Below are 27,988 nucleotides of genomic sequence, written 5' to 3'. Positions count from 1 at the left end.
GTTTCTGTTCACTTCTCCGCTCTCGCCTCAAAAACTCCTGGAACTCTAGAGCTGTTCTAATGGCCCTGATCGCCTCTACCAGGCCGAAGGGCCATGTGAATGTCAACTTTAGTCCTTTGTTCTGTGTATTTAATTAAGGTAGAGCTGGCAACATTCTGAGATACTCACGTGGGCATTGCAATGATCTGATCTGTGTCCACTGTGGAAGGATTCCTCCATATCGGCTTTATTCTAACACAAGTGTAGGGGAAATGCCTTTTCTTAGTAGAGACAAAAATAGAGGTTTTCAGAATAAAAGTTTATTTAAGAATTAAGGGAAAACAAAAACATTAAAGCATAGGAATACATTGACTGAATACAAGTGTCTCGTTTGGTCTGAAATCTTGAAAGGTACTCTAACTACTTACCTGAGGTAGACTTAGGTTGGCACTGTCTCAAGAGAACCTCCATCCATCCCAGAAGTTACCTTCTAGTTTTGGTTACAGGCTCCCAAGTGGTCCTCTCCAACCTCAGGTTATGCTCTATGAACAACACCAACACCTTTTCCCCCCCAGTTAAAAGCCCTCACCCTCAGACCTGTCTCATACCCCTAATGTTCTCCTTTTGAGGGATGGTCCATCCTTAATTTACTTAAAGACGAGAGACAATTACCGGTAAGATTAGTTGAAAGAAGGGGCGAGTCACTGCCCTGGCGACGATACAAACTCTGTCCCCTTCTCCAAGTTCTAATGACTAACAAGTAGCCACACGGACTGTCATCACCACCAGGCCATGCGCCCAATACTATTTTAAGTATTACAACTGTCAAACATATACTAGTGACGGGCATGATTTGCACCGAAGAGAAACAAATACATCTTGCGTGTTTTCTCACACTGGGCCACTTTTCATGGTGTAAGAGCTGTGTATGAAAATTACTAAAACACGTCAGATCGAATAAACTTCCAGCAATTGTTTTCAAACACAAAAAAACAAAAAAGCAAAAACGAAAACACAAACAAAAAATCCCCTAGAATCAGATTCCTTATTATCACTATATGCTCTATCCACTGACCCTTAGATTATCAAGATCATCCACCAGTCATTAGGATCAAAGCTTAGAGCCACACACAAGGTAGCCACTGGCCACCCGTGAGTCCGAATGCCAACACTCTCTGGAGTTCGGGGATTTGTTAAAATAAACCAGAGAACCCAGACTAGCAACAACATACTGACTCACCAGTCTATAGTCCCAAATACTGGAGGAATCTTAAGGATTTACAGTAAATGTCTTTTAATCTGAGAGAAGGAAAAAACCCCTCAGAATTGTCCATTAATAATCCCTGGATTAATTATAGTATTTCTAGAGAATGTTAAAGATCATCATAATTATCCTGGTAAATTGCAGACACGTGCTCATCCTTAAACCTCTGATGAATTTGCCAACTACTTTTCCCTTCTAGCATTTAGAATCCTACATTCCAAGCCAAACAGATACCTTGCGTTGTGGTGACTGCAATCCTTTCCCTGGGAATAAAAAGTATTCTCTTTTCTTGGCAGAACTGAAATAAACGAAAAGCGTACCATTATGGGGCTTGATTTGCTATCAACAGGGTAACAGAGTGAAAAGAACACCAGCTTTGGAGTCGGGATAATCAGAATCAAGAAGTTTAGCTCCTCCATTAATAATGCATCATTATGTGTTCTTTTCTGTGCCTACTCAGGCTTAAACCTTTCTTTTGGTTTCCCTTAATCAGCCTGCGAGGATCTGAAGAGCGGGTCTCATCACTGAAAGAGACGTGATAAGGTCCCAACAACGTGCACGCTAGCAACGTCATGACGGTTCTGCCGAAATTTGCACTTCTGAGTTGGAAAGAAATCAATCTCTAAAGCTGAGGTTTCGAAAACCAGCGATCATCTCAAAGGTATTTCAGGGAAAGGAAACTTTTGAGGGGATGCCTTAACTCACACTAAAATACAAAAGCTGACTATTCTGCCTCTTTATGAGGTTGGCCCTCCGCAGGAAGAACCTGGGGGGACAGTTTCGATCTAGGGTCACTCCTCCCTGGCCGTTCAGTTCTTTTCACTACTAGCAAATGGTTCCCAGGCTACCATCAACACGCTAGTCCCCATTCTGGTCAAGAATAAAAAAGGGACAGAGGCAAAGTCAATACAATCCTTTCCCCCAACAGTAACACATGTCACGCCTTCTATCACAAGGTTACGGTCCTTTCCTTTATTGGATTTCCAAATTGTAAAAAGCGAAAGTAACCATTAAGTGGTTCCGATAAAAGAAAAGCATCTTTACCTGAGTTACCCATGAGGCCCACCGCGACCTGCCCTCACTCCTCCCAGAACGAGCTCCTGGGGATCTAAACACTGTTTACATACTGACTCCATTAAAAGTCACCTCTACCATACGGGCCAACTATGAGAACAGTTCTCTTCATACCTATTATATGTACACAGTCCACACACTTAGATCTCTCACTGGCAAAAAGTTCTCCGCAGAGTAAGTTCTTTGGGACCCGATAAGGTAGGAGAGTTTCTGACAAGGCTTTTTTCAGACTCCAGGGGCTTTTTCACTTGTGTGAGTGCCCCGGGATACCACAAGAGCGGATCACTGACAGAAGTTTTTCTCATTCAGAGACTCTGTAAGGTCCTTCCTCAGATTGGGTTTCTTTGGTGCAAACCCAAGGAGGCTCTCCCGATGAATGGATTTGCCACAGTCAAGACAAATAGACACACTTTCACCAGTATGGCTTCTCTGAAGAGTAAAAAAAAGTCACAGTTCTGTTAGAAGCTTTTTACACACTCGCTGGGGTTTCTCCCCACCGTGGGCTTTCCGACATCCGATGTGATGTGCGTACTGTCTGAAGCTCTGTTGACACGGAGGGCATTTAGAAAGTCCTCTGGTGTGAATTCTCGTGGGATGAGGGGGGGCGGGCACCGCTAGAAAGTTCTCTCACACTCACTGCATTTGCAAGGTCTCCCACCTGTACGAATCCCCTCGTGGGTGATCAGCTTTGAGCCTGGACTACGGGTTTTCCAAAACTCAGGGCATTTGTAAGGTTTCTCACTCGAGTGACTGATAAAAGTGTCCTGCTAGGGTAGCTCTCTGGGCAAACCATTTCTCAACTTCCCACAGTTGCAGTCTCTGGTCCCCACGGAAGTCTGAGCTCCGAGGAAAGTCTGAGATTCGCCTAGAGTCCTTTATCTTATGAGTTCTTGGACACGTACATACACCTTCTATGGGATTAGAACTCCCTGTCTGATCAAGACATCTGTGAGGCTTCGGATGCATGGGGAGGGCTGAGCTCAAGACCCTTGTCACCCATATTACAGATATACGGTTTTTCACCGATGTGGATTGTCTGATGTTGCAGAAGGGCTGGGCTCTGGTGGAAGCTTTTATCGCACACGCTGTACTTATAACGCAGCTCTTCGGTCTGAGTTCGCATTTTCTGCTGGGCCACGAAGTCCATGCCTAGGAGGAAGCCACCCTCACATGTAGACCACTGGGGCGGTTTCTCGTCCATGTGAATTCTCTGATGCACAATAAGGTCTGAGCCACAGCTGAAGCTTTTCTCATATTCGAGGCATTTGAAAGTGTGAGTGTGAGTTGCCTGATGCCTGATCAGGTTAGCGCTCCGCGTAAAGCTTCTCATGCACTCCAAGCACTTATACGGCTTCTCGCCCGTATGGACTCTCTGATGTACAATAAGGTCTGATTTCTGGCCAAAGCACTTGTCACAGGCGCCACACTTGTAGGGCTTCTCCCCAGTGTGAACTCTTTTATGAACAATGAAGGCTGAACGGTGTCGGTAACTTTTCTCACACTTGTTGCATTTATAGGGCCTTTCGCCAGTATGAGTTCTCTGGTGGCTGATGAGGTCTGACTTCCCACTAAAAGCCTTTTCACACTCCAGACACTTAAACGGCTTCTCGCCCGTGTGAGTTCTTCGGTGCCTTATGAGGTTCGTGCTTCGACTGAAGCATTTGTCACACTCGCTACACAGATACGGCTTCTCGCCTGTATGGCTTCGCTGGTGGACAAGCAGGTCGGAGCTCTGGCCGAAATTCTTGCCACAGATGTCACAGGTATAGAATTTTTTACCTGCGTGTGTCCTCTGGTGTCCCGAGAGGGCTAAGTGATGCCAGAAGCTCTTCTCGCATTTGCTGCATTTATAAGGTTTCTCGTAATTGTGGACCCTCTGGTGTGAAAGCAGCTCTGAGCTTTGGACGAAGGTTTTCTCACACATATCACATCTGTAAGGTTTCTCCCCAGTGTGGGATCTCTCGCACATAATAAGAGCTAAGCGTTCACACAAGTTTTGCTCACGTTCAAGGCACTGGTATAGCTGAGCATCTATTTGCGTAATCTCATGCACATGAATAAAAATCTTTTTACCCTTCTGAGGGCATCCATGATATATTTTCCTTTTCTGAGTTCTCTGATTATATCTCTCTTCCGAAGCGCACATTTTCTATGGCTCTCTCCTAGGGAGTTTTCCACTGGTCTTCTTGACCCATCATTTTCTTCATAGCTGTTTGCTTGGTAAGAACTTGAAAGATACATCTGTTCTAGGCCTTTCAGTCATGAGCAGTTCGTCACTACAAGTTTCCAGCATCCTATACACTAATTCCTTACTTGGTATTTTCAACCCTGTGAGACAAAGAAGAAATATTATCTATCTTCCTGTGACTAAGAAAACAATGTTCAAAGTTAAAAATCACTGCAAAAAAGACAGAAATTCTCCAGCAGAGTCCATAAGTGCTCTAGTTTTCACAAGGGTTGAAATCAGTTAGTTTTCCTCTTTTCTTTTTTTAAAGAAAAAAAATTTTTTAAATGTTTTTCTTTATTTTTGGGACAAAGAGACAGAGCTCGAGCAGGGGAGGGGCAGAGAGAGAGGGAGACACAGAATCCGAAGCGGGCTCCAGGCTCCGAGCTGTCAGCACAGAGCCTGACGCGGGGCTCGAACTCATGGACTGTGAGATCATGACCTGAGCCGAAGGTGGACGCTCAACCGACTGAGCCACCCAGGCGTCCCAGTTAGTTTTCCTCTTTTCTAATACGAAACCGGTCAGTGACACATCTGAGGACAAGACCAGTCAGGATTATTTCTGTTATGAACCTGGGTGATCTCAAAACCAGGGTTCTTCCCCTTCCCCTCGCTTCAACCGAATAATCAAGAGGCCGAACAGCTCCTCATAGCGCATAATAGGTGCTCAAAGCTAGAACAGAAGTTATTTTGCATCCACAGACACCTAAAGTAACCTACGAAAACGTTGATGCAAAGGTTGTTTGGTGTATGTACACTCTTCTGGGGACAGAGTCCATGGTTCCTCAGCTGTGACGCGTAGGACTGGGCACCCGCACACTCAGGTGACATGAAAACAGCAGGAGGGTTGAGTATAGCACGCTAGTAAGCGTAACGGACCAGAACCCAAAACACAACAGCTCCAGAAGCGGCAGCAGCAGTGGCCACCTGAATTCAGACAAAACAAGGAGTCAAAAGGATCTAGAAGGTAGAAGGCTTTCTGCGTCATCAGTCTGCTAATCAGTTTTCTAATTTCCCTGCAACAATTCGGTAAGCTCTCCATGTGCAGGGCACGGAGACGGCTGTTGTGATAGAAAAAAAAAAAAAGTTATTCATAAACATAAGAAATACCACGGCTTCGAATGTCAGCTCAAAAAAGTTCTAATGTTTAGGTTTAGGGGATGAGAGAAAACGGAATGGGGTGGGAGTAGTGAGTGCGGTGTCTCGAGTGCAGACACGGGTCCACAAGAAATGTAATGCTGAAACCACGGCAGAAGGACAGAATGAGAGAGAAACGTGACGCACGGCTACCAGAGCAGTGAAGTCAACGGCTCGGAGCAGGGGAAGGAGGTGAGCTTGAACAAGAGACAGCACGCTTATGCTAAATACGGTTAAGTATACACCTCCGATTTCAAAAAATCTATCACGTCACCGTGATCGTCAAAGCCGTTCCAGACGTGACATTTTTGGGGGTCCAAACTACAAGTTCCAGATGACTCTCGCGGTAGCGTTAAGAATTCCTTACACTCCCAGATCATTTGATGATGGGTACCCTAGGGAACAAGGTCACCAACCTGATCCATCAAATGGACCTCTGCCACCCAGTAAAATATCTTCAAAGTGAGCCCATTTCTGTCCTCACGAGAGAATGAATACTCCTATTATTTACCAGCGCGCCGAGCACCAGAGGTCACCTCGTTGACTCCCGCGCGCGTGTCTCGGAGCGCTAAGTGGGTGTCTGCAGCGGGACACTTACCGCGGTCACTGAGGGACCAGGGGCCTCTTCGGAAAGAGTGATCCAGAAACTACTACCAACAACACACAGCGCACGAAGCACCAAGTAGCCTGGGGCTGCCGTCGTCGAGCCCCAAAGCCTGAAGTGTCACAAAGGACGCTTCTTATTCGCTAGGGTTTGCAACGAAACGCCTCGTGTCTGCTCCTGCCTTACTGACCGGTCAAAGACAAGTTCGGCACCGGCGGGGCGGTGGCGCACAGACCCGGCCTCCTCCGCCTCCGTCCACCCCATCTCCGTTCCTGTTCTTTCAGGTCTTCGGCCAAAGCCTTGGAGTCCTCCTGTGACCTTCTCCCTCACACCCCACAACGGAGCCATCAGCAGACTCGCCAGCTCCCTTCTCAGAACGAGAACCCAACTGCCTCTCTCGCCGGCCGCGAGCCAAGGAGAAGTCTCGGAAGACACCAAGCCCGACGCTTTGATCTTGGACCGTCAGCCTCCAGAACCGGGAGAAAATAAATTTGCTCTTGACACCACTCAGTCTGTGGCACTTCGTCACGGTAGCCCCAGAACTCAGGCCACCCTCCCGTCACCACCTCCTACACTCAGACTCTCCACTCCGCAGCCAGCGGAACTCGTGTTAAAACAACAGAATGTGGGGGTGCCTGGGGGGCTTGGTCGGTTAAGCCTCGGACTCTTGGTTTCTGCTCAGGTCATGACTCGGGGTCCTGATCCCAGCGTCTTAAGATCAAGCCCGGCGGAGCCTGCTTGGGACTCTCTCTCCCTGTCTGCCCCTCCCCTCTCACACTCTCTCTAAAAAGATACGAACAGAAAAGAAGCCCAGACAACAGGGCAAGTCCTCTGTGCCCCCGAAGAACAGCCTGCGGCTCTGCTGACCCCGTGGCCTCCCCCACCTGCTCTCTCACCGGCCCGCTCCCCGCACGTCCCCGTCGCACGTCCCCACCTGGCCACGTGGCCTCCGGGCTGTCCTCACCCATGCTCCCCAGGGCCTCTGCCCCTCCCGGTGTGGCCCCTAGCTCTCTTCCTCCAGGGGTGTGCCCGGCGCCCTCTCAATTCCTCTGTTTCTTCAAATGTCTTTCCCAGGAGGCCTCTCCCGACCCCCGCGTTTAAAACAGGGAGCTGCCCACGTGCTCCCGGCTTCCCAGCCCCTCTTTGTCGCTGTTCTCCACCGCGCCTGCGCCTGCCATCTTCTGATACGTGATGTGCTCGGGTCGTTGAGGCCTCTGGCTGAGGCACGACAAGGACGTCTGGGTGGCGTGTGTGCGCTTTCTCCCGTGCACACGGTAGGTCTTTACCACGCACCTCCGGCGCGTGCACCACTCCCCGCCCCCCCCCCCCAACTGTTGTGTCCCTGCGGGAAAGGAAGGGAGCCGAGTGCCACTGTGCCCGGGCTCAGTCCCGGAGACAGGACGCACGCTGCTGAGGCCTAGACACGGCGGCTTACCTGGGAGCTAGCTGGGAGAGCGCCTGGCTTCCTGGCCCCGCGAATCCGCTCTCTCTCGGCAGCCGGCCTTCTGTAAGACATGAGGGTATGACAGGGACAGTCACAAGCGAGTGGACTTGGCCCTAGAGCGTTTCACTCGACGACTCCGAAAATGGGTAAAGTTTCCTTAAGAAAACTTAAGGGTGTTCTCCCACAAGCCTTTACACTGAGTCCTGAGAGATGAATTGTCCTAACCCATCCCGTGTGGCTCTCCAGAAAGGGGACAAGAATCTGAAAACCATCTGCATAATCTACGTCCTCCTCGGGGTTCTGACACGGAGGGGAAGGGCCCCCAAGGCCAAATCTCAGGAGAGACACACGCAAAGGTGACACCCTGGCCGCAGGAACGCAGGCCGCCCCATCCACAGCCGTGGGGACAACCTGCACAGCAACAAGGCCCAACTTTACTCGGTGCTGTGGGCAGGCCTCAGGCTCTGGGGCATCGAGAGTCTACACCGGCCCCAGCCACCTTCTGTTTCAGCCGCACGCAACTCAGGAGGCGGCCGATGACGGGCACTTGACGGGCACGAGAGTTAGAGTGCCCAGGCCGGTCCCCGACTCCTTCCCTCAGCAGGCTGGACCTGCCATTTCCGGGCTACTGAGGCTTCAGGTCCCTCGAGGGTCCTGCTGCCACCAGGGATCAGAAGCCAGAGCGGAAGTGCTCAGACCCAGACAACACACGGGCCGGGCAGAGGCTCCGCGTGACACTCGTCCAGAGCTGCCACCACGCAGACGACCTATTTCCTGGCTCTGGCTCCAGGTTAAGACAGGGTAAACAGAGGCCATCCTCGGCCCCCCTTGGAATCTTCGTGAAACCTGGACAGGAAGCACAGGCCAGCTACCCGAGGACTCTGGAAAGGAAACGGCACGCAGGTCAGGAAAGACGGGAACTTCAAGCACAACCCAATTTCTGTTGATGTTGATGTTGTTGTTGTTGTTGTTGTTGTTGTTGCTGTTGTTCCCTTTAGCAGCCCCCCGGCCTGAACTCCACGCAGGCCGAAACGAGAGGTCAGGGAAGCCGTAGGTCATAGTTCAACTAGATTTGTCAGAAAAACCTATGTGCTTCCATGACAAGGGCTTCATGCTAACTTCGGTCGAGGGGCAGAAAATGGATTAAAGATGGAAAAAGAACAGAATACTTCTGGAAGGACTACACAGAACACGGGAAGAAAAGAGAGTTAGAGAGGGGGTATCGGTGCTGCAGACACCCACACGCACACCCACACCACCCCGGCATGCCTCTAGCTCTGTAAGGACAAGAACAAATGCACCGAACAAACACACCCCTTCGCCAAATGGCTCGGGTGGGCTCTCAGCGGCAAGCCACCGAGTGGAGCAGGGCCAGGGTGAGGGGAGCAGGGCTGAGGGGAGCAGGGCCAGGGCGAGGGGAGCAGGGCTGAGGGGAGCAGAGCCAGGATGAGGGGAGCAGGCCCAAGAGAAGCAGGGCCAGGGGAGGCAGGGCCGAGGGGAGCAGGGACAGGGCGAGGGGAGCAGGGCCAGGGCAGCAGGGCGAGGGGAGCAGGGCCGGCTGAAGACACAGGCTTCGGGCCGCCGGGGTGCTGGAACCAGTCTATGACAGACACAACTCACTCCAAGTAGAAAATGTTTTCTTCAAGCTCTGATCAGAGCAGGACAGAAGGAAGGGACTCAGCCTGCACACACTTAGAGGCAGTCCCAGGGTGGCGATCCTTCAGGAAAGTAAAAAGGAAAGGACAGGAACCTTCTGGGCTGCACCGTGAAGGAGAAAAGGAGCAGAGAGGAATGTAAGGTCCTTCAAGATGATGGAAAAAGTTTTTTAGAAAAAAGGAAAATAAAAATACCATCTAGGGGCCCTTGGGTGGCTCAGTCTTAGCTTAAATATCCTACTGGATTCCAGCTCAGGTCATGATCTCATGGCTTGTGGGACTGAGCCCTGCGTCGGGCTCTGCACGGACAGCTCGGAGCCTGCTTGGGATTCTCTCTCTCCCTCTCTCTGCCCCTCCCCTGCTTGGGAGCATGTACTCGATCTCTCTCAAAATAAACAAACATTAAAGAAAAAACAAAAAAAGAAAAACAATGCCACAAAGCTTTACCACAATGACAAAAGTGGTAAAGTGTTGCTGAATTAGCAGTCTTATTAAATATTTCACATTCTAGTAAAATAGACGTGATTCAACTAAAAACTAGGAAAAGAAACAAAAAACTAATATAACCTCACTGGTTATTGTATTAATGGCAGGTGAGAGTTAAGGTATACTACCAAAACCTGAAAAACCAGATAATTAAAGGCTAAATAAGAAAATGGTACCAAGGGGGTGCCCGGGGGACTCAGTCAGTTAAGCGTCCGACTCTTGGATTCTGCTCAGGTCATGATCTCATGGTGTGTAAGTTTGAGCCCCACATCAGGCTCTGTCCTATCAGCTTGAGATTCTCTTTCTTCCTCTTTCTCCTTCCTTCCCACTCTCTCTCTGTGTCAAAAATAAATAAATAAAACTTAAAAAAAAAAAAAAAAAACTACGAAAAGAAAAAAGAAAAAGAAAATGGTACCAAGGCATTACAAAGATCTATGTTCCAAGGTAGCCATTATAACAAAAACGAAACATTCTAGATTTTTTTTTTAATGAAAAGCAACAAGTAGTTGAAAAAACAAGTATAAATAATATGATCACGCTGAGACCAAACACATCAATCATATCGATAAATGAGGAGTTTTACTCACCCATTAAAATTTTTTTTTAATTTATTATTTTTATTTAATAAAATATTAAATATTGTAATATTTAAAATAAATACATTTATTACCTTAATAGGAGTAGGAGACACAGAATTCGAAGCAGGCTCCAGGCCCTGAGCTGTCAGTATAGAGCCTGATGCGGGGCTCAAACCCACGAGGTGTGAAATCATGACCTGAGCCGAATTGGACGCTTAACCGACTCACTCACCCATTAAAAAATTTTTACTGTGGCTCAAGAAGCAAGACCCAACTACATGCTAAACGCAAGAGACACCTAAAACAAAGATTTGAAAAGGCTGAAAACACAGGGACAGAAAAAAGGATACGGGGCAAATAGAAACAATAAAAGTAGGGTTTTTTTTTTGTTTTTTTTTTTTAAGATATCAGGAAGAGAATTTGGCCAAAAAACATGAAACATGATAAAGGGCACCTTTTAATGTCGAAAGCCATATACTATAGCTTGACTTGTAACAGTTATGGTTTTGCACCAAATCACACAGCAGTCAACCTCATCAAGCAAAAACTACAATACATAACAAGAAATAGAGATACACACATTATTAATAAGAAAACTTAACATTCCACGGTCAGTAAATGGACATACAAAGTAGAACAAAAATAAGTTATGATGCGGAAAACTTGATCGAATTAGTAAGTAAATCTTAGGGATAGCTAAGGATAGTTATCTCCTAATAACAGGAAGTAAACTTTCTTCTCAAGCACACATGAATCAGTCACAGAATTCTGTCATATAGTAGGTCACAAAGAGAGCATCAGTAAGTTCCATAAAGTGACATCAAACTAAAAATTTATTGAAACATCAAATTAAAAAAGCCCCTCCTAAATGGGGAAAAATAAACTAATAAAAAAACTCTTCAGCAAATGGGGAGACAAAACAAAATTTCTAAATAGTGACAATTAACAATATTACAGATTATAATCTATGGAATAAATGTAAAGCAGTGACCAAGGAATATTCATAGTTTTAAATATTTTTTTTTAACGTTTATTTATTTTTGAGACAGAGAGAGACAGAGCATGAACAGGGGAGGGGCAGAGAGAGAGGGAGACACAGAATTGGAAACAGGCTCCAGGCTCTGAGCCATCAGCCCAGAGCCTGACGCGGGGCTCGAACTCACGGACCGCAAGATCGTGACCTGAGCCGAAGTCGGACACTTAACCGACTGAGCCACCCAGGCGCCCCTAAATATTTTTACATCGATAAAAAGAATTACATGAACAAACTAAATTCTCAGCTCAAAAAGCTAAAAAAAAAGGTAAATCAAAAGAAATTAAGAAGAAAATAAAATTAAAGACGGAAATCAGGAAATTGAAGAGAAAAACAACCTAATCATAAATCAAAATCCTACTTTGGAAAAAACGTAAACAACTGATAAACTACGAGCTAACTTAGTGAGGAAAAAAGGGAGAAAGTACACGCTTACAAAGTAAGGAATAAATAATAGCTAAAACAAACAAACCCCACCCCCACATACACATAGCGTATCACTCTGCAGACTTCTTCACAAATAAATGTGATAGTCTATGAAACAGACTGTTTCCTCGTGAAATACAATTCACCAAAATCACCCCCTTCAGAGACAGAAAGTTTTAGAACACTAATATGCACAGAATAAACAAAGATGTTAAGGAATTACCCCAGAAAAAAGCACTAGACCTAGATCATTCAAAAAAAATTTTTTTTTTACTCACGAACTGTGAGATCATGACCTGAGCCAAAGTTGGACACTCAACCGACTGAGCCACCCAGGCACTCCTGCACCTAGATTATTTCAGAAGAGTATTCTAACAAACTTACAAAGACCAAATAAACCTAATGTTTCATAAATATCTTCCAGAGCGCTTAAAAATGAACAAAACTTCTAATTTTTTTGTGAAAATAGTTTAACATTGACAATTAACCTGACAAAGAGTACAAAAATGTTTTGTAGCCCAGTATTAAAGTGGAAAGTACTAACAAAAATCCAACATCACATTAAGGAAAGTAATATATCATGACAAAAGTGGGAGTTATTCAAGGAATGCAAGATTTGTTCAATATTAGGAAATCCATTAACATAATACTGCATATTAACAGATCTATGGGGGAAAATCATAATTATCTCCATAGATACTGAAGGAACTCACAACAGAAATCAACATCCATACCTGATGAAAATACTCAAGAAAGTAGGAATTAATGAATACTTCCTTTTATTTTTTATACGAATACTCCCTTTTAAATGATAAAATATACACTCCTTAGTCTTACAGCCAGTACCTAAGTGAGAAAAACTAGTCATTTCCAATGAGATCAGGAGCAAGTCAAGAATGACCACTATCTCCACTGTTAATAAACTCTGAGCTGGAAGTACTAGCCAACACAATTAGAAACGAAAAGTCAATTAGAGGTTTAATAACTGAAAAGAGGTAAAATTATATCTGTTTGGAGATGTATGAGAGTATAACTAGAAAACTCTAGAATCAACATTAAAACTGACTCAAAAGAATTCAGTAAGGCAGCAGGATATAAAACTCACCCACAGAAACAAACAGCCCTTTTCTGTGCACAACCGACTAGAGCATACAATGATAGAGAATATTCCTTGTACGATAACAGAAAATATGAAATACGCAAAAATAAATAATTTTGTAAAATAGAGAAGAGGAAGACTCTCAAACACTACTGAAGGACCTAAAAGTAGACCTGAACAAACGGAAAGGTGTCTTTTGTTCTTGGATAGAATGACTCAATATAATGAAGACGTTGGTTCCTCGTAAAAAGATGTGTGAATTAATGCAATTTCAACAAAAAATAATAGGCTTCTTCATGGAACCAGACCAAATGTGAGCAAACTATGGCCCACAGGTCAATTCTGGCCTGCAGCCTGTTTCCATAAAGTTTTACTGAAACAAGTAACACTTACTCATTAACATATTGCCCATGGCTTCTTTCACACAGGCAGAGTTAAATAGTTGAGCAGAGACCATATGGCCCCCAAAACCTAAAATACATACTTTCTGACGCTTCACAGACGTATCAGGAATGCCTGAGCTACCGTTATTACTCAAATTCACTTGGGAAAACCAACATGCAAGAATCGCCAGGAAACAATGAAAAGAAAGACTGGGGGGTGACTAACTCTATGAGACATTAAAATATAGTATAAAGCTTCTAATGTTAATATTCTGGTACAGGAATACATAAAAAGATAAGTGGAATAGAATAGAAAATCCAGAAACAGATATCACCATACGTAGAAATTTAGTATACAATAAAGGTTATGTCTCAAATTACCAGGGAAAAGCTTATTTATTTATTTATTTATTTATTTATTTATTTAAGAGAGCACATGAGTGGGGGAGAGACAGAGAGGGAGAGAGAGAATCCCAAGCAGGGTCTGCACTCTCAGCACAGAGCCCGATGCAGGGCTTGAGCTCATGAACTGTGAGATCATGACCTGAGCCAAAATCAAGAGTCAGACACTTAATCGACTGAGCCTCCTAGGCGCTGAACTTTTAATAAACGATGTCAGAACATCAGGATAGTCACATGAAAACTGATACAATTTGATCTATACCCACATCACATACCAAAATCAATTCCAAACTGATCAGGGATCTGAATTTAACACGTTGAAACCACACAGGTACTGAAACATACAGATAACCTCAGTGTATAGAAAGGTTTTCAGCCTATGACACAAGATTGGCCATTTGACTAAAATAAAAGCATTTTGCATGTAAAAAGGAAAGAACAAAGTCAAAAGTCAATGACAAACTGAAAGAAAATGTTTGTAACATATATTTGAGACAAACGAATATTTGTATCTATTAGATAAAGGTCTCTTAAAAATTGAGGGAAAAAAACCACTAAAAACCTGATAGGCAAAAAAATACACAAAAAAGATAGAAAAATGTTTCTCAAACACATAAAAAGATGTTAAATCTCACTTATATTTACAGAAATTTAAATTAAAAGTACATGAAATACCTAGGAATAGACAGGAGCTTTCTAAACTTAATAAAGAATACAAGAAAACTATAGCTAATATTATACTTAATGGTGAGAAGCTTGAATCTTTCCAGTTAAGACAAGGAAAAAGGTAAGGATGTCCCTTCTTACTACTCCTTTTCAACATCATACTGAAAGTCTTAGATAATACAGTAAGACAAGAAGAGAAAATAAAAATTATACAGAATGGGAAAAAATAAACTATCTTTGCTTCCAGATCACATGATTGTCAGTGTAGAAGATACAAAAGTATCAACAAAAAACCTGGAATTAATTAAGCGATTATAGCAAGCATGCAGGATACAAAGATAATATACAAAAGGCAATCACCTTCTTCCACACCAGCAATGAATCTGAAGTTAAAAACGCAACATCATTAGCATCTATGCAAAATGATATACTTAAGTATTAATCTAACTTATGTATTAATCTAACTTCTGTATGTATGAAGAAAACATAAAACTCTGATGAGAGAAATACAAAAGAACTAAATAAATGAACAGAAATCCCATGTTCATGGATATGCTGACATCTATGCTGTCAGGACGCCAATTCTTCCTAACTTGATCTACAGGTTGAACTCAATTCCAATCAAAATCCCTGCAGGTTATTCTGTTGCTATCAACAAACTGCCCCTAAAGTTTACAGAGAGCAAAAGACCCAGAGAAGTCAACAAACTATTGAAAGAGAACAAAACTGAGGGACTGACACTACTCAACTTCAAGACTTGCTACAATGCTCCAGTAACCCATGTAGTATTGGTAAAAGAACAAATAGATCAGTGGAAGAGAGTCTAGAAATGGACTCATATAGATGTAGTCTGATCTTTCGACAAAACAGCAAAGGCGATGCAATACAGAAAGATATCTTTCAACAAATGTGGCAAGAACAACTGGACGTCCCCTGCAAGAATATGAAATAGACTTTACGCTTTTCACAAAAATAAACTCAAAATAGGCCATGGACTTAAATGTAAAACACAAAACTATAAAACTCCTAGACGATAACACGGGGGAAATAAAGACAATTTTTTTAGATAAAATACCGAAGGAATGACCTATGAAAGAAATAACAATCTGGATTTCATTAAGGTTAAAAACTTCTGTTTTGTAAAAGACACAGTCTAAAGCCACAGACTGGGAGAAGCCACAGACTGGGAGAAAATATTTGCAAAAGACATCTGATAAAGGACTGTTACCCAAAATATACAATGCATTTCTATATTCTTAAAACCCAACAAGGAACCACCTGATTAAAAAAAGGGCAAAAGATCTGAACAGACAGCCCACCAGAGAAGATGTACAGATGACAAATTAGCATATGAAAAGATGCTCCACATCGTACGTCATTGGGGAACTGAACGTTAAAACGAGATACCACTAAAAATTACAATGACCCAAATCCAGTACACTGACAACAGATGCTGACAAGGACGTGGACCAACAGGAACTCCCGTCCATCGCTGGTGGGAACGCAAAATGGTACAGCCACTCTGGAAGGCAGTTTGGTGGTTTTTCACAAAACTAAACACACTCTTGGGGTGCCTGGGTGCTCGGTCGGTTAAGTGTCCAACTTCAGCTCAGGTCATGATCTCACAGTTGGTGGGTTCAAGCCCCGCGGTGGGCTCTATGCTGACGGCTCAGAGCCTGGAGCCTCTTCACATTGTGTGTGTCTCCCTCTCTCTCTGCCCCTCCCCCACTCACACTGTCTCTCTCAAAAATCAATCAACATTAAAAACACACACACACAAAAACTAAACACACTCTTACATAATCCAGCAACTGTGCTTCTTGGTATTTACCCAAAGGGGCTGAAAATGTGATGTGCACACAAACACCTGCACAAGGATGTTTACAGCAGCTCTGTGCACAATTGCCAAAACTCGGCAGCACCAAAGATGCCCTTCAGTCAATGAAAGGATGACCAAACGGTGCCACATCCAGACAACGGAACATTGCTTAGAGCTGAAATAGGAATGTTCCCCAGGGAAAGCCCTGGGGAAACCTTATGCGCATATTGCTAAGTGAAAGAAACCAGCCTGAAAAGGCCACAAACTGTACAATTCCAAGTACACGATATTCTAGAATAAACAAAACTATGGCATTGGTGAAAGAGAGCAGTGGTTTCAGGGGTCGGGGAGAAGGATGAGTAAGCGGAGCACAGAGGGCTTTCAGGGCAGTGAAACTCTCCTGTGACACCATAAATGGTGACAGATGCCATTACACATTTGTCAAAGCCACGGAATGTACAACACAAAGAACGAACCCTCAAGTAAATCAAGGCCTTTGGGTGATAATGGCATCTCAATGTAGGCTCCTCTGTAACAGATGTAGCACTCTGGTCCCACAGGTTGACAGCTGGGGAGGCTGGGGGGGGGGGGGGCGGGTAGAGGACGTAAGGCAGCTGCTTGCCCTCTCCACTCAATTTTGCTGTGAACCTACGAGTACTCTCAAAAATGTCTATTTAAAAAAATGAAATAATTAAAAAAGGTATGTGAAATATTGTTTCTCACCAATCAGGCCGGCATCCACTGAAAAGTAGGACAGCGCGTTTTGTCGTCAAAACTGGGGGCAACAGACACGCTTGTGTTGCTAGAGGGAAGGCCAACTGACACGAGGCTCTGGCCGGGAGTTTGGCAGCGCTCCTAAAACTAGATCTGCATTTATATCTGACTCAGCGGTCCCATCTCTAGAAATCGGCTCTGAAGATACATCTCCAACAATTTAAACATATACAAGCACGAAGTTGCGCACCGTAGCCAAGGTTTGCGGTTTGAAAATATTTAAACCACTTCAACGCCCATGAGAAGCAAAGTGGTCGAACAAACCTGGTATAACGGAGTACTACGCACCTGTAACGAGGAAGAAAACCTTCGTGAATTGACACGAAATGATTTTCAGGATATACCATAAATTTCAAAAAACAACAGTCGAGAAACACACGCCACATTTTGTGGGGTGCGTGGGTGGCTCAGTCGTTAAGGGTCCGGCTCTTGGTGTCGGCTCGGGTCACGGTCTCACTATCTGTGGGTGTGAGCCCCGCACCGGGCTCATTGCTGACAGTACAGAGCCTGCTTGGGCTTCTCTCTCTTCCTCTCTCTGCCCCTCCCCCCACTCTCAAAAATGAAAAAAAAAAAAAAAAACAAGAAAAACATCCACTCCATTTTGTGTAAGAACGAAGTAGAAAAAAACTTACACATGTATCTATTCATCTGGCCACAGACAGCTTTGGAAAAGGTGAAAGAAGACACTAATGCGCGTGGCTACTATCCCGTGGGGGGCGAACCCGCAGTAAGAGCACAGGAAAACGGAGCTGGTGTCAACAGGTGACGGAGGGAGAGTCACGCTTCCGTGAACCTACGTTGTTTGTCACCCTCACGTTTTTACTTTCACAACTGTTACATTCCACATGCTCAGTAAGTAAACAGGCAAGATGCCTGAGCAAAATGTTACAATGTAATACAAGTGAAACAAATGAGTCAGTGTTTCAAATGAAGAATCCCCAGAAGGCGACACACTCAAATCCTACTTTAATACGATACTAAGAATATAAACCCAAGTTGAAGATAAAAAAAGAACTATAAACAATTACTGCACTCTAATTAGCAGGGCTATTTCCCCCTGTGGTGGTGAAGATATACTACCTACTGTATACCCTAGGACTGAACAAATAAGTAAATATACTACTGGCAAAATGGCACACAGATTCCTTATCGTCAGAGAAGGGAGTTACAAATATAGAAAAGAGAACTCTAGTGTTTACCTGGAATTAGAAGTACCAGGAGGTCAAATTTTTTAAAACATTTTTTAAGTTTATTTATTTATTTTGAGAGAGCAAGGGAGCACATGAATGGGAGAGGGGCAGGATGGGGGGGACTGAGGATCCAAAGTAGGCTCTGTGTCGACTGCAGAGAGCTCAGTGTGGGGCTCGAACTCATGAACTGTGGGATCATGGCCTGAGCTGAAGTCAGATGCTCAACCGAGCCACCCAGGCGCCCCAGAGATCAAGTTTTTAAGTATATACAGAACACAGAAATGCACGTATGTGTCAAAGTGCACATTTATTTTATCTTTCTAATAATGTCTGCTGAAAGGTCACAGAAAGCATGAAATCTTAGTGGTAAGGAACACACCAAGCACCCAGGTCTTGTTTCTAAACACCATTCTCCCCTGAAAGCGATCAGGACTCCTGGGAGAAATGTTGATTCCGGGCTTTAGAAAGTACAAGATGAGCCCGGAGCACCATGTGCCAGAAAATAAGCAAGTGCTCAGAAAGTAGTGACAAGATGGGAAAAGGACCCAGGAGCCAGGCCGAGGGGGCTGCTATTACCCAAATCCGGAACAAACAGAACATCAAAACAAGCAATAAGTTAGTAACACAGTAAGAATCCATGAATCTATACGTATATATTAAAAAAAAAAAAAAAAAAGCAAATAGAGAAGGGAGTTTTTCTTATACTAAAAAGCCAACAATTAAACGTAGAAGAAAAGATGTAATTTTAAAAGTCACGATGTCCATGGGGCGCCTGGGTGGCGCAGTCGGTTAAGCGTCCGACTTCAGCCAGGTCATGATCTCGCAGTCCGTGAGTTCGAGCCCCGCGTCAGGATCTGGGCTGATGGCTCGGAGCCTGGAGCCTGTTTCTTATTCTGTGTCTCCCTCTCTCTCTGCCCCTCCCCCGTTCATGCTCTGTCTCTCTCTGTCCCAAAAATAAATTAAAAAAAAAAAAAAAAAACAACGTTGAAAAAAAAAAATAAAAGTCACGATGTCCAATCAAAAGAAGAATATGAATTATTTCAGGTAAAAATCTAGTGGGTATAAAGTTTGTGAGTGAGATCAGGATATTGACACAATCTGAAAATATCTCCCTACTAGATATTTAATAATTACAGAGACAAGGAGAGCCACGACTTAAACCCAGTGATCAAAGTCACTGTCATCAGTAACATGGTATATAACTTGCCTCCTACTAGAACGTGCAGTACAGAACACACCCCTGGGCCACCTTGTCAACAACGTATAACCTGAATCTGATCACGAGGAAACATCGGACAAACCCAAACTGAAGGAAATCCTACTAAATACGTGGCCTAAACTCTTAAAAAAGTCAAGGTCATGAAAGACAAAGTCTGAGGATATGTGTGCCACAAACAAGAACACATGACAATTAAATGAAATGGGGGGGGGGGGTGGTGGATTGATCTTTGTAAGAACCGGGTCTTTCCCTTTTCTTGAAAAGGCCATTAGTGGAACAATGGGGTAAATTTGAATAAGATAATATTACATGAGTTAATATCTTGACTTTGATAGCTGTAATGGTAAGAGAACAGCCTTGTTTTTAAGACAGGAACTATTGAGTATTTAGGACAGGCTCTCTCAGCTGGGGTTCGAGAAAAGAATGAAGCTCCACAGAAAATGATTTGAGTAACTGTTTTTTTCAATTCTCCCAAGAATGGCATGTAGCTAGTAGCATTGTACGTGCACAAGAAAGCAGTTAATTCATTACATACCTTAGGACTTTAGGGCTTAATTCTCTTAAGACTTTAGGGCTTAGCATGTCGTAAGACTTCAGGGCTTCATTCTCTCATAGTTTGACAAGAATCATTATGGCTATAACCTACTCTCAAAAAGTGCAGGAAAAAAACGCACATGTATGCATATGTAGGTGAATACAGACACACACAGAATCGTAACGCAAACACAGTACAACGGTAACATTTAGGACTGCTGGGCAAAGGGTACAGGACTACTCTGTACGATTTTGCAACTTTTGTGTCAGTCTGAAATTATTTCCAAATTAACAGATATTTCAGTTTGTTTTTTAAAGAACACGGTAGCAGTGAGTTGATATATTGTGCTAACATTGAATGTTCAAGTTCTGGAATCAGGTTTTGGTTCAAATTCCCACTGGGCTCCCCTGTAGACACAGGAACCTGGGTAAGGAAAGTACTTACCTTCCTTCTGCTTCCATTTCCCCTGTGATAAAATATGTAAGGTACCATGGCCTGTCGTAAGCAGCTGCCATGACAACTGAGACGCTGCCACTAAGGACCCAGCTCCATGCCTGAGAATCAAGGGATGCTCGATGAATGACAGGCTCTATTATTTTCTTCATTCCATCTTCACACACATGAAAACCCGAATATTTATCGAGTCTATCCTCCGTGTCTGTCTCTTGTGCAAAGCCTTGTTCAAAGCCCATTTAAACTTAATTAGCTAAATCATAAACAATAACTCAGGTGCCCCTGAACGTTCTGTATTTTTTTTTTTAATGTTTTTTATTTATTTTTGGGACAGAGAGAGACAGAGCATGAACGGGGGAGGGGCAGAGAGAGAGGGAGACACAGAATCGGAAACAGGCTCCAGGCTCCGAGCCATCAGCCCAGAGCCTGACGCGGGGCTCGAACTCACGGACCGCGAGATCGTGACCTGGCTGAAGTCGGACGCTTAACCGACTGCGCCACCCAGGCGCCCCGAACGTTCTGTCTTTTAAGCTGTGTGGGGCGCCTGTACCTCAGTCGGTTAAGCGTCCAACTTCAGCTCAGGTTGTGATCTCACGGTTCAAGAGTTTGAGCCCCGTATCAGGCTCGACAGCTCAGAGCCTGGAGCCTGCTTCTGATTCTGTGTCTCCCTCTCTCTCTCTGCCCCTCCCCTGCTCGTTCTCTGTCTCTCTCTCTCTCTCTCAAAAATAAACAAACATTAAAAAGATAAAATAAAATGTGTATTACTGCAGTATGACTGCTAAGGTCAAAAGGGGAGCAGAGTGGAAACAGAGAATTCTGAGTCTGGTCATAGCCTGGTAAGTGAAATCAGAGTATTCCCGACTTATCAGGCCAGGGTAGCCTATCTGCCCTAAGTAGCCAATAAAACGGGGGGCACCAAGAAGAAAAAACTTAAAACATAAGGAAATCATTTTCTTATTCGCATCTCAGTCTTTTGGATGTCAGCACCTAGAAGACAAAATACAGTCTGGTTGTCCAAACTTCCTGAGCTCCAAGATGTTTCAACGGTTTCGTAGCACACTCAGAATAAAGCCTGGTTTTCGCTGTTCTACGTCCTGTGGCACCCCTGCCTACCGTCAGCCTCGCGAGCCTGGCACTTGTTCCTTCTGCCTAGAATGCTCTCCCCCCAAGTAGCTTGCTTCCTTATTTGATTCCAGTCTCTGAACGTTAATTCCTCAAAAGGAGGCACCCCCTGGACTACTTTATGTAAGATAGCGGGGTCCTCTTATCCTGTTCCATTTCTCTAATAGCACTTCCCATCCAACGATGTGGAATATATTTTATACCTGTTCATTTGTTTCTCCCTCCTACTAGAATATAACTTCCATTAGGGTTAGGCCTTAGTCTATTGTCCCCTGCAATATCCCCAGGATCTAGGATACGCCGTTGAATGAAACCTATGACCAAACGGCACGACAAAAAAAAGGGCCGTCATAATTCTCAGAACCCCCACGGCAATGCAACTGGCTAGGCTAGCAGCCCTGGCTGGTCCACTTGGCAAACTCAAACATATCCTGCAAGTCTTAGCTTCAGGGTACCCTCTTCCAAGAGGTTTCTCTTATCTCACCCTAGCAAGACACTGGTTCTCTCTTCCATCGGTAGAGTCACAGTGCGCAGAGTAAGCAGGCAGGCAATAAAAGTCCAGGCAGAGAACTGAGTTTAGAACTTCAAAGTGCAAGGTTAAGGATGCATGGGACAAACAGACAAAGGTGACAGAATATTAATCTAAAAAACAGGTAATGCCAACTGTATCAGGCCTGAGGCTAGGGATTACCCCCTTTCTTTTACTTTTTTAAAGCTTATTTATTTATTTTGAGAGAGATACGGGAGGGGGCAGAAAGAGGGAGAGAGAGAGAATCCCAAGCAGAGCCAGACTCAGGGCTCAAACTCACAGAACTGTGAGATCATGACCTGAGCCAAAATCAAGAGTCGGACGCTCAACTGACTGAGCCCCCCGTCGACTCCCCCCCTTCATTTATTTTTAATTGATGGCACGGACTGTCTCATTTAATCTTCCCAAGAACTCTATAAAACAGGTATTAATACCAATATTTGCACCCAACAGATAGAAAACCTGATGCTTAGGGCAGTTAAATAATTACCCAAGAACTCACAGCTAGTAAGCAGAAGAGCCACGATTTAAATTTCGATCTTTTAACTACGGAGTCTGCCCAAGCACTGAGCATACTGCCTGTTCTGGGCCGCAAATCAACCAAGAAGCAATTACTACAAGCCTGTTGCGAGTATCCATGTTGGAAAGAAGTAGAAAATACATTCAAGTTAGTAGAATAGGATCCAGTTTTATCACTTTGCTATTTCAGGAGCTAAGAGAGTATCAATCCCTTTTTCATGTTATCTTCTCCCAATCCTAGGCAGGCCCTCAGTCCCACCTCTCCTTCCCCCTCCCAAATCCACATTTATCTAGAAACACGCAACCTGGTATGCCACTTACCGTAACAACAAAGACTCGAGACAGTGTTCCTTCTGGCTTCAAAAGGTCTCTGGTCCATAAGTATTCACGGCACGCAATTCTGCCCTCTCCTGGAGGAAAAATCAATAATGCAGAAATGTATAGTTTTTTGGTGAAATTTGTATTTTTTCTGGAGCTGGCCATCTAAATATTGCTCCCATTTACTCCCCAGTCTGGTCAGCATCCTTCAACCACATCTTACCTCTTCCCACATTTGCTTACATTTTGTTTCTCCTCCAAGAGGCACCTGCTGCTGGCGGCCATCAGGTCCTTCCCAACCAGCTCTAGACAAAACACCAAGAATCCTTCTGGACAATGACTAACTTTGACTTAAGAAAGCCCTGAGTCCTGTTTCACTTGTTTGTTTAAATTTTTCTTTCTGCTAATTATCTTTTGTTTGCATTACCTCAACTTCTAAGGTCAAGGACCCATTCTTCTAACCACTCTACACGCCAAGACGTAGTTGACAAGTGTATACGGTACCATTTTATATACAATGTAGCTTTCCAAGAATAGTTATAAGGTGGTTGAACACCAGATGGTTCTGTTCTTCTGCACATTTGAGTGCAATATAACTAATCTCTACCTTTAAGATGCTGGGGGAGGGGGTGGACTTCGTTCAAGGTCCTTCGGTTCCCCCCCCCCCCCCGTAGGAAGAGATACAGATCGCTTAGAAAAGTGCCTGGTAATTAATATTTACTATTATCTCCAGGAGCGACCGTACCGAGCTTCTCTTCTTTCAACTTTTCATTGACCGTCTTTCGGTCCGCCGGCGGGTGGCTGGGGGTCACAGACCCCGCTCGGCGGCGAGTAGCAGAGGCTGCTCTTGCCCTGCGGAGGCCGGGGGCCGGCGAGGCGGCGGGGGCTGCTTTCTGGTCCCGCCGCCCCCCTCCCACTCCCCCCGGGCCCCGCGGCCGCGCCCCTCCCAGGCCCCGCGGGCCGCGCTTACCCCGGCAGCCGCCGGCACCGCCCCTCCGCCTGGGACCGCACTTCCGGTTAGTCTCCGGACACTCGGCTCTGGGCTTCCCGGCGGCCGCAGCCTCCGCGGCAGTGGACCTCGGGGCCCACCTTCGGGAAGGGAAGGAAAGCAAACCTGGGGGGCGGACGAGAGCCAGGAGCAGCTCCCTTTGCGCGGCTCGGGAGGGGAGCTGGGGCCAGGCCGCCCACTGACCGCTTTAAGGGCCGACAGGGCCGGCTGCGCGAGCCCTTTCAGCCAGGCTGGGAAGCGGCCGGCGCAGCCCCGCCCCCGCGAGTCACATGATCACCCCTGCTTCGGCGGCTGGGGCGTCCCGCCCCCAGCCTCTGGGCCAATGGGGGCTGAGCCCGTGTAGCGGGGCGGGGCCCCGGGGCGCCTGCGCTGCGGGCCCTCGGCGGTTCCGGGCGGAGCTGGCCAGGAAATGGAGAGTTCCTCGGAGGCTTGGGGTCCTGGGCTGAGGGGGGAGGTGGGTGCTCCGCGGCCACCTGGTCTAAGAGGAAACGACGTTGTTTAAATGACAGTGTCTGATTTCCGTGCCCTTTCCTCAAGGCAGTTAAAGGAGGACTCGAGCTAGGAGTAGCTTCACGGAGACGAGTGCGGACCCCGCGAAAAACACCCCGAAGGACCTGGGAGAAATGGAGGAGCCCGCAGCGCAGCGGAAGCGCTCGGTCACAGAGGATGTGGCCCGCGAGCTGGATGAAACGCTTTCAGAGGGGTGGTGGTGGTCGTGCGTAGGTGGAGACAGCTGCAGCGGAGGAGGCTAGGACTTCTCTGATGCCAGCGGGGTCCCCAGCCCTGGGCTGGAATCCGCTAAGGCTAATCCCTTGTGTTTGGGTTCGAGCAGAATGGAGATTTCCTTCCGAGGAAGATCTGCTTTCCCTGCTCGGTTGTTGAGTGAGCAAAAGTTTTTAAGGAGCCCTCAGACAGCAAAGAGTCCTTGGCGGTGTAACCAAGGACTTCGGTTGTGAGCAAAGTACTGGGGCCGGGAGCCGTGAGAACATCCTCAGGGTTTACCAGTCACGCGTTCAAGATTAGCGAATCATGTTGCTAATTCTGGGATTCTCCGGGGGAGCTGCGGTTTATTTTCGTTTCATATTTGCTTTTAATGAAAACTGAGCAAGGCCAAAATGCTCTACCGGGAGTCGTCTTTATATTGGAAATACTAATTTTTAAGTTGAGTAGGTGGTACGTTCCAGACCGTGTTCTAAACACTTCCCATGTGTTATCCCATTAACCTGTCACAAAAATTCTATGAGATGTGTATTATGATGATGACTTATCTTAGGAGGAAACTGGTGCGCACAGAGATTGAGTAACTTGCCCAAGAGCACACGTTTGGTAACTGATGAGGCCGAAAGATGAACAGTCTGATCCCAGGGCCTGTGCTTGCGCTGACTGCTTAGAAGGCTACCTCAGCAGTGGTTGAGTGTATTGTGGGGATATTCTGGAATAGAAATCAAGCAAATGGTCCTGATCCCCACACTGCATGTGAGAAGGTCTCGTTAAGTCCTGAACTCTTCAGCCTTTTCTTTCAAGAGACACTGGCCCAGAGTGCTCGTTTTATTTCTTGTGCCATTCATTCAGCAAATGCTTATGGAGCACTACCAATTCATGTGCCTGCACAGTGGCTGTTAGGAATTTAAAGGCCGATGAGACCCAGTCCCATTCCTCTAATGGCTCACACCTAGCACGGAGACAGCAGCTGTCGTAAGTGGTCTAGTAGAGGCAGAAGTGACATAATCTAGGGCAACCAAGGGAGGAGAGTTTCAATCAAAAGGTTGGGGACGGCAATGTCACATACCGCAGAGGTCAGTTGAGAATTCCTATGTTCTGGGCATGTTATAAGCTCTTCATGTGTACTAACGCAGTCATCCGAGAACCCTATGCTGTCTAATCGTCACAACAACCCCATCTTACAGATGAGGGACGTGAAGTACGAGGAAGTTAAGTGTTTCGTACAAGATCATGCTGCTGGTAAGTGGCAGAATGGGACTGAAGCCCTGGCAGTCTGGCTTTCTGCGTCTGTGGAGGGTGACGGAAAGGGAGGAAGGGGACACAAGCTGTATCATTCTTTCCAGAAGCTGGGCTATAAAAATGAACAATGAAAGGCCATTTCGACTGTAGAACATCCGACGCCCACAGGGAGAAGGTCCTACAGCCCCAGGGTGAAAGAGATTGGAATATGTTGCTAAAGGAAAAATGTCAACAGAATGAAGATTCAGGAGAGGGATATCTGAGGCCTCGCAGGAGATACGAGGGCCTGGGGTCTGAAATACTGGGGAGGGATGATCCTTTAAGCAGAGAAGGCGAATCAGAGGAAGGAAAATACACCTGCATTGCCTCCATTGCCTCGGTCTTGTTGAGAAACCCTTTTCGGGTTTGGAGGGAGGAATCCCAACTAGCTACAGGTACCCTATGCATCAGGTTTCCAACTTGTTCTACGACTCATTCACCAAAACCCTGATTCAGCAGAGTTATGTTCTCACAAAAGTATCTTCTGTTTGTTCGAATCCAAAGATAACAACCAACAGCCTATTTTAAAAAGTCACCAGGTTAATGGCTGAACAATTCCAACAGGATAGCTTGGCTGATCTCTTGATTTCCTAGGGCTTCTCAGGTTTTCTCACTGAAGCACACCCAAGCAAGACGAAGAGGAACAGGTGCCTCAAAGTCACAGGTGGCATATTCGAGGGTCCCGTTTTTGTCTACTTGTTGTGAAACCATACAGAAAAGAGGGCCTGGAGCGGACTGCAGAGGTCGAGATGGCCAGTGGCCAGCGGAAGCAGCTGCCTGGGTCGGCCGCGTTCATGGGCACCAGGCGAGGTTCAGCAAAGCCACTGAACCTCGAGCACTGCGAGCTCTTCAGGAAGGGGAAGCCGGAGCTCGCGCTTCCGACGTGTTCTTGATGCTTTCGGGCGCATGCTCCTCTCCCACTGGGCCAGCCAGGTGCCCCGCGGGGAAGCCACTGTAAGTTTCTAAGTTAGTGTGACTGTTCATAAGCTTTGTTCACAGCCGAAGCCTAGTTTATGGCCACCGTGCATCGTGTCCTCCCTCCGTGGATGAGTAGTGTAAGGAAACCGTCTTGTCCTGGAGATGCGGTCAGTGCTCCTGCTCGCTCGGCTCCACTCCGTGGCGACGACACACGTGATTCCCGCCTCTGGGCTAGTCTACAATCTTTTGAGCTCTTACAAGATGGAAAAGAGAGCATATCGCCTTGTAAAGACCGTTCATTCTCCGGAACATTTTCTTCCCCACGAAGAACAGGTTTCCCCGGCAGCTGTCCCTAAGTTGGGCTCAAAGAAAACTCGCTTTCTTACTTTTAGAGATTCCAAAAGGTTTGTTCATTTTGCACGGAGAGGTGTGCTGTGTGTGCTTTGTGTGTTTTGCACGCGTGTGTGTGGTTACGCTTGTGGCTTCCTTCAGGAGCTTCAGGGAGAAGCCTGAGTTCTATTCCTATAGAAGTGTCTGTTCCACTGCATCTGTCCATTACTCTTGCGGGGTTAGGTTCAATTGTGGATAAGAAGGAGGTTTAAAGGGCCTCATTCTCATCTCCAATGAGTAAGGGAAACCTTCTGAACAACCCCATGTACACCTACACAATGTTTCTAAACCTCGATATCCCTGTGATTTTTGCCCCTTCCCCCCAGTTGAGTGCCCGTACAGTACAATTATTTCAGAAGGCGGACTGTAAAATAAACGTACGAGCCCAAGTTTAGGATACAGCTGGGATCAGTGGGGTTGGGAGAAGAAACCACCAGACCACCACCCTGTCTTTCCTTCCCCGTGTTTCAAGTGGATTATGTAAAAAACAGCTGGTTTTAAGTAATTTTCAGGCAATGATTTGGAGTCTGCCCTTTGCCACTGCAGAATTCTTTTTTTCCCCAATGTTGACTAATTTTATCATGTTGGGGATGTTGTCAAAAAACCAAATTTCTTTTTCTTCTTAAAAAAATTTCGTGTGGTAAAATGTGCATAACGTAAAACATACCATTTTAACCACTCTTAAGTGTACAATTTAAAACCATTAATTACATTTACAATGTTCTCCAACCATCACTA

At 45.6% G+C, this 27,988-nt stretch overlaps 1 protein-coding gene across 9 annotated transcripts; it reads right to left on the bottom strand.

Moving 5' to 3' along the window:
* Positions 1–277: 277 nt before the first annotated feature.
* ZNF322 (zinc finger protein 322) lies at positions 278–24,205 on the bottom strand. Of its 9 annotated transcripts, none has more exons than XM_058735999.1 (6): positions 23,903–24,205; positions 23,156–23,237; positions 22,936–23,024; positions 16,997–17,335; positions 7,718–7,787; positions 278–4,645 (listed from the first exon to the last, which is right to left on the bottom strand). In XM_058735999.1, exon 6 carries the CDS (start codon positions 4,461–4,463, stop codon positions 3,255–3,257), a length of 1,209 nt encoding a protein of 402 aa, XP_058591982.1. In that variant the 5' UTR covers positions 4,464–4,645; positions 7,718–7,787; positions 16,997–17,335; positions 22,936–23,024; positions 23,156–23,237; positions 23,903–24,205; the 3' UTR covers positions 278–3,254. The 9 variants fall into 9 exon arrangements, 8 of the variants coding, with proteins under 8 accessions (XP_058591982.1, XP_058591981.1, XP_058591977.1 ...); XM_058735998.1 differs by having other exon boundaries at positions 23,176–23,237; XM_058735994.1 differs by lacking the exon at positions 16,997–17,335.
* Between the last annotated feature and the right edge of the window lie 3,783 nt (positions 24,206–27,988).

The sequence above is a fragment of the Neofelis nebulosa genome, chromosome 6, assembly GCF_028018385.1.
Source record: "Neofelis nebulosa isolate mNeoNeb1 chromosome 6, mNeoNeb1.pri, whole genome shotgun sequence".
Classification (NCBI taxonomy): Eukaryota; Metazoa; Chordata; class Mammalia; order Carnivora; family Felidae; genus Neofelis; species Neofelis nebulosa.
The sequence above is the reverse complement of the archived record's forward strand: the minus strand, read 5'-3'. Positions and strand labels throughout refer to the sequence as shown.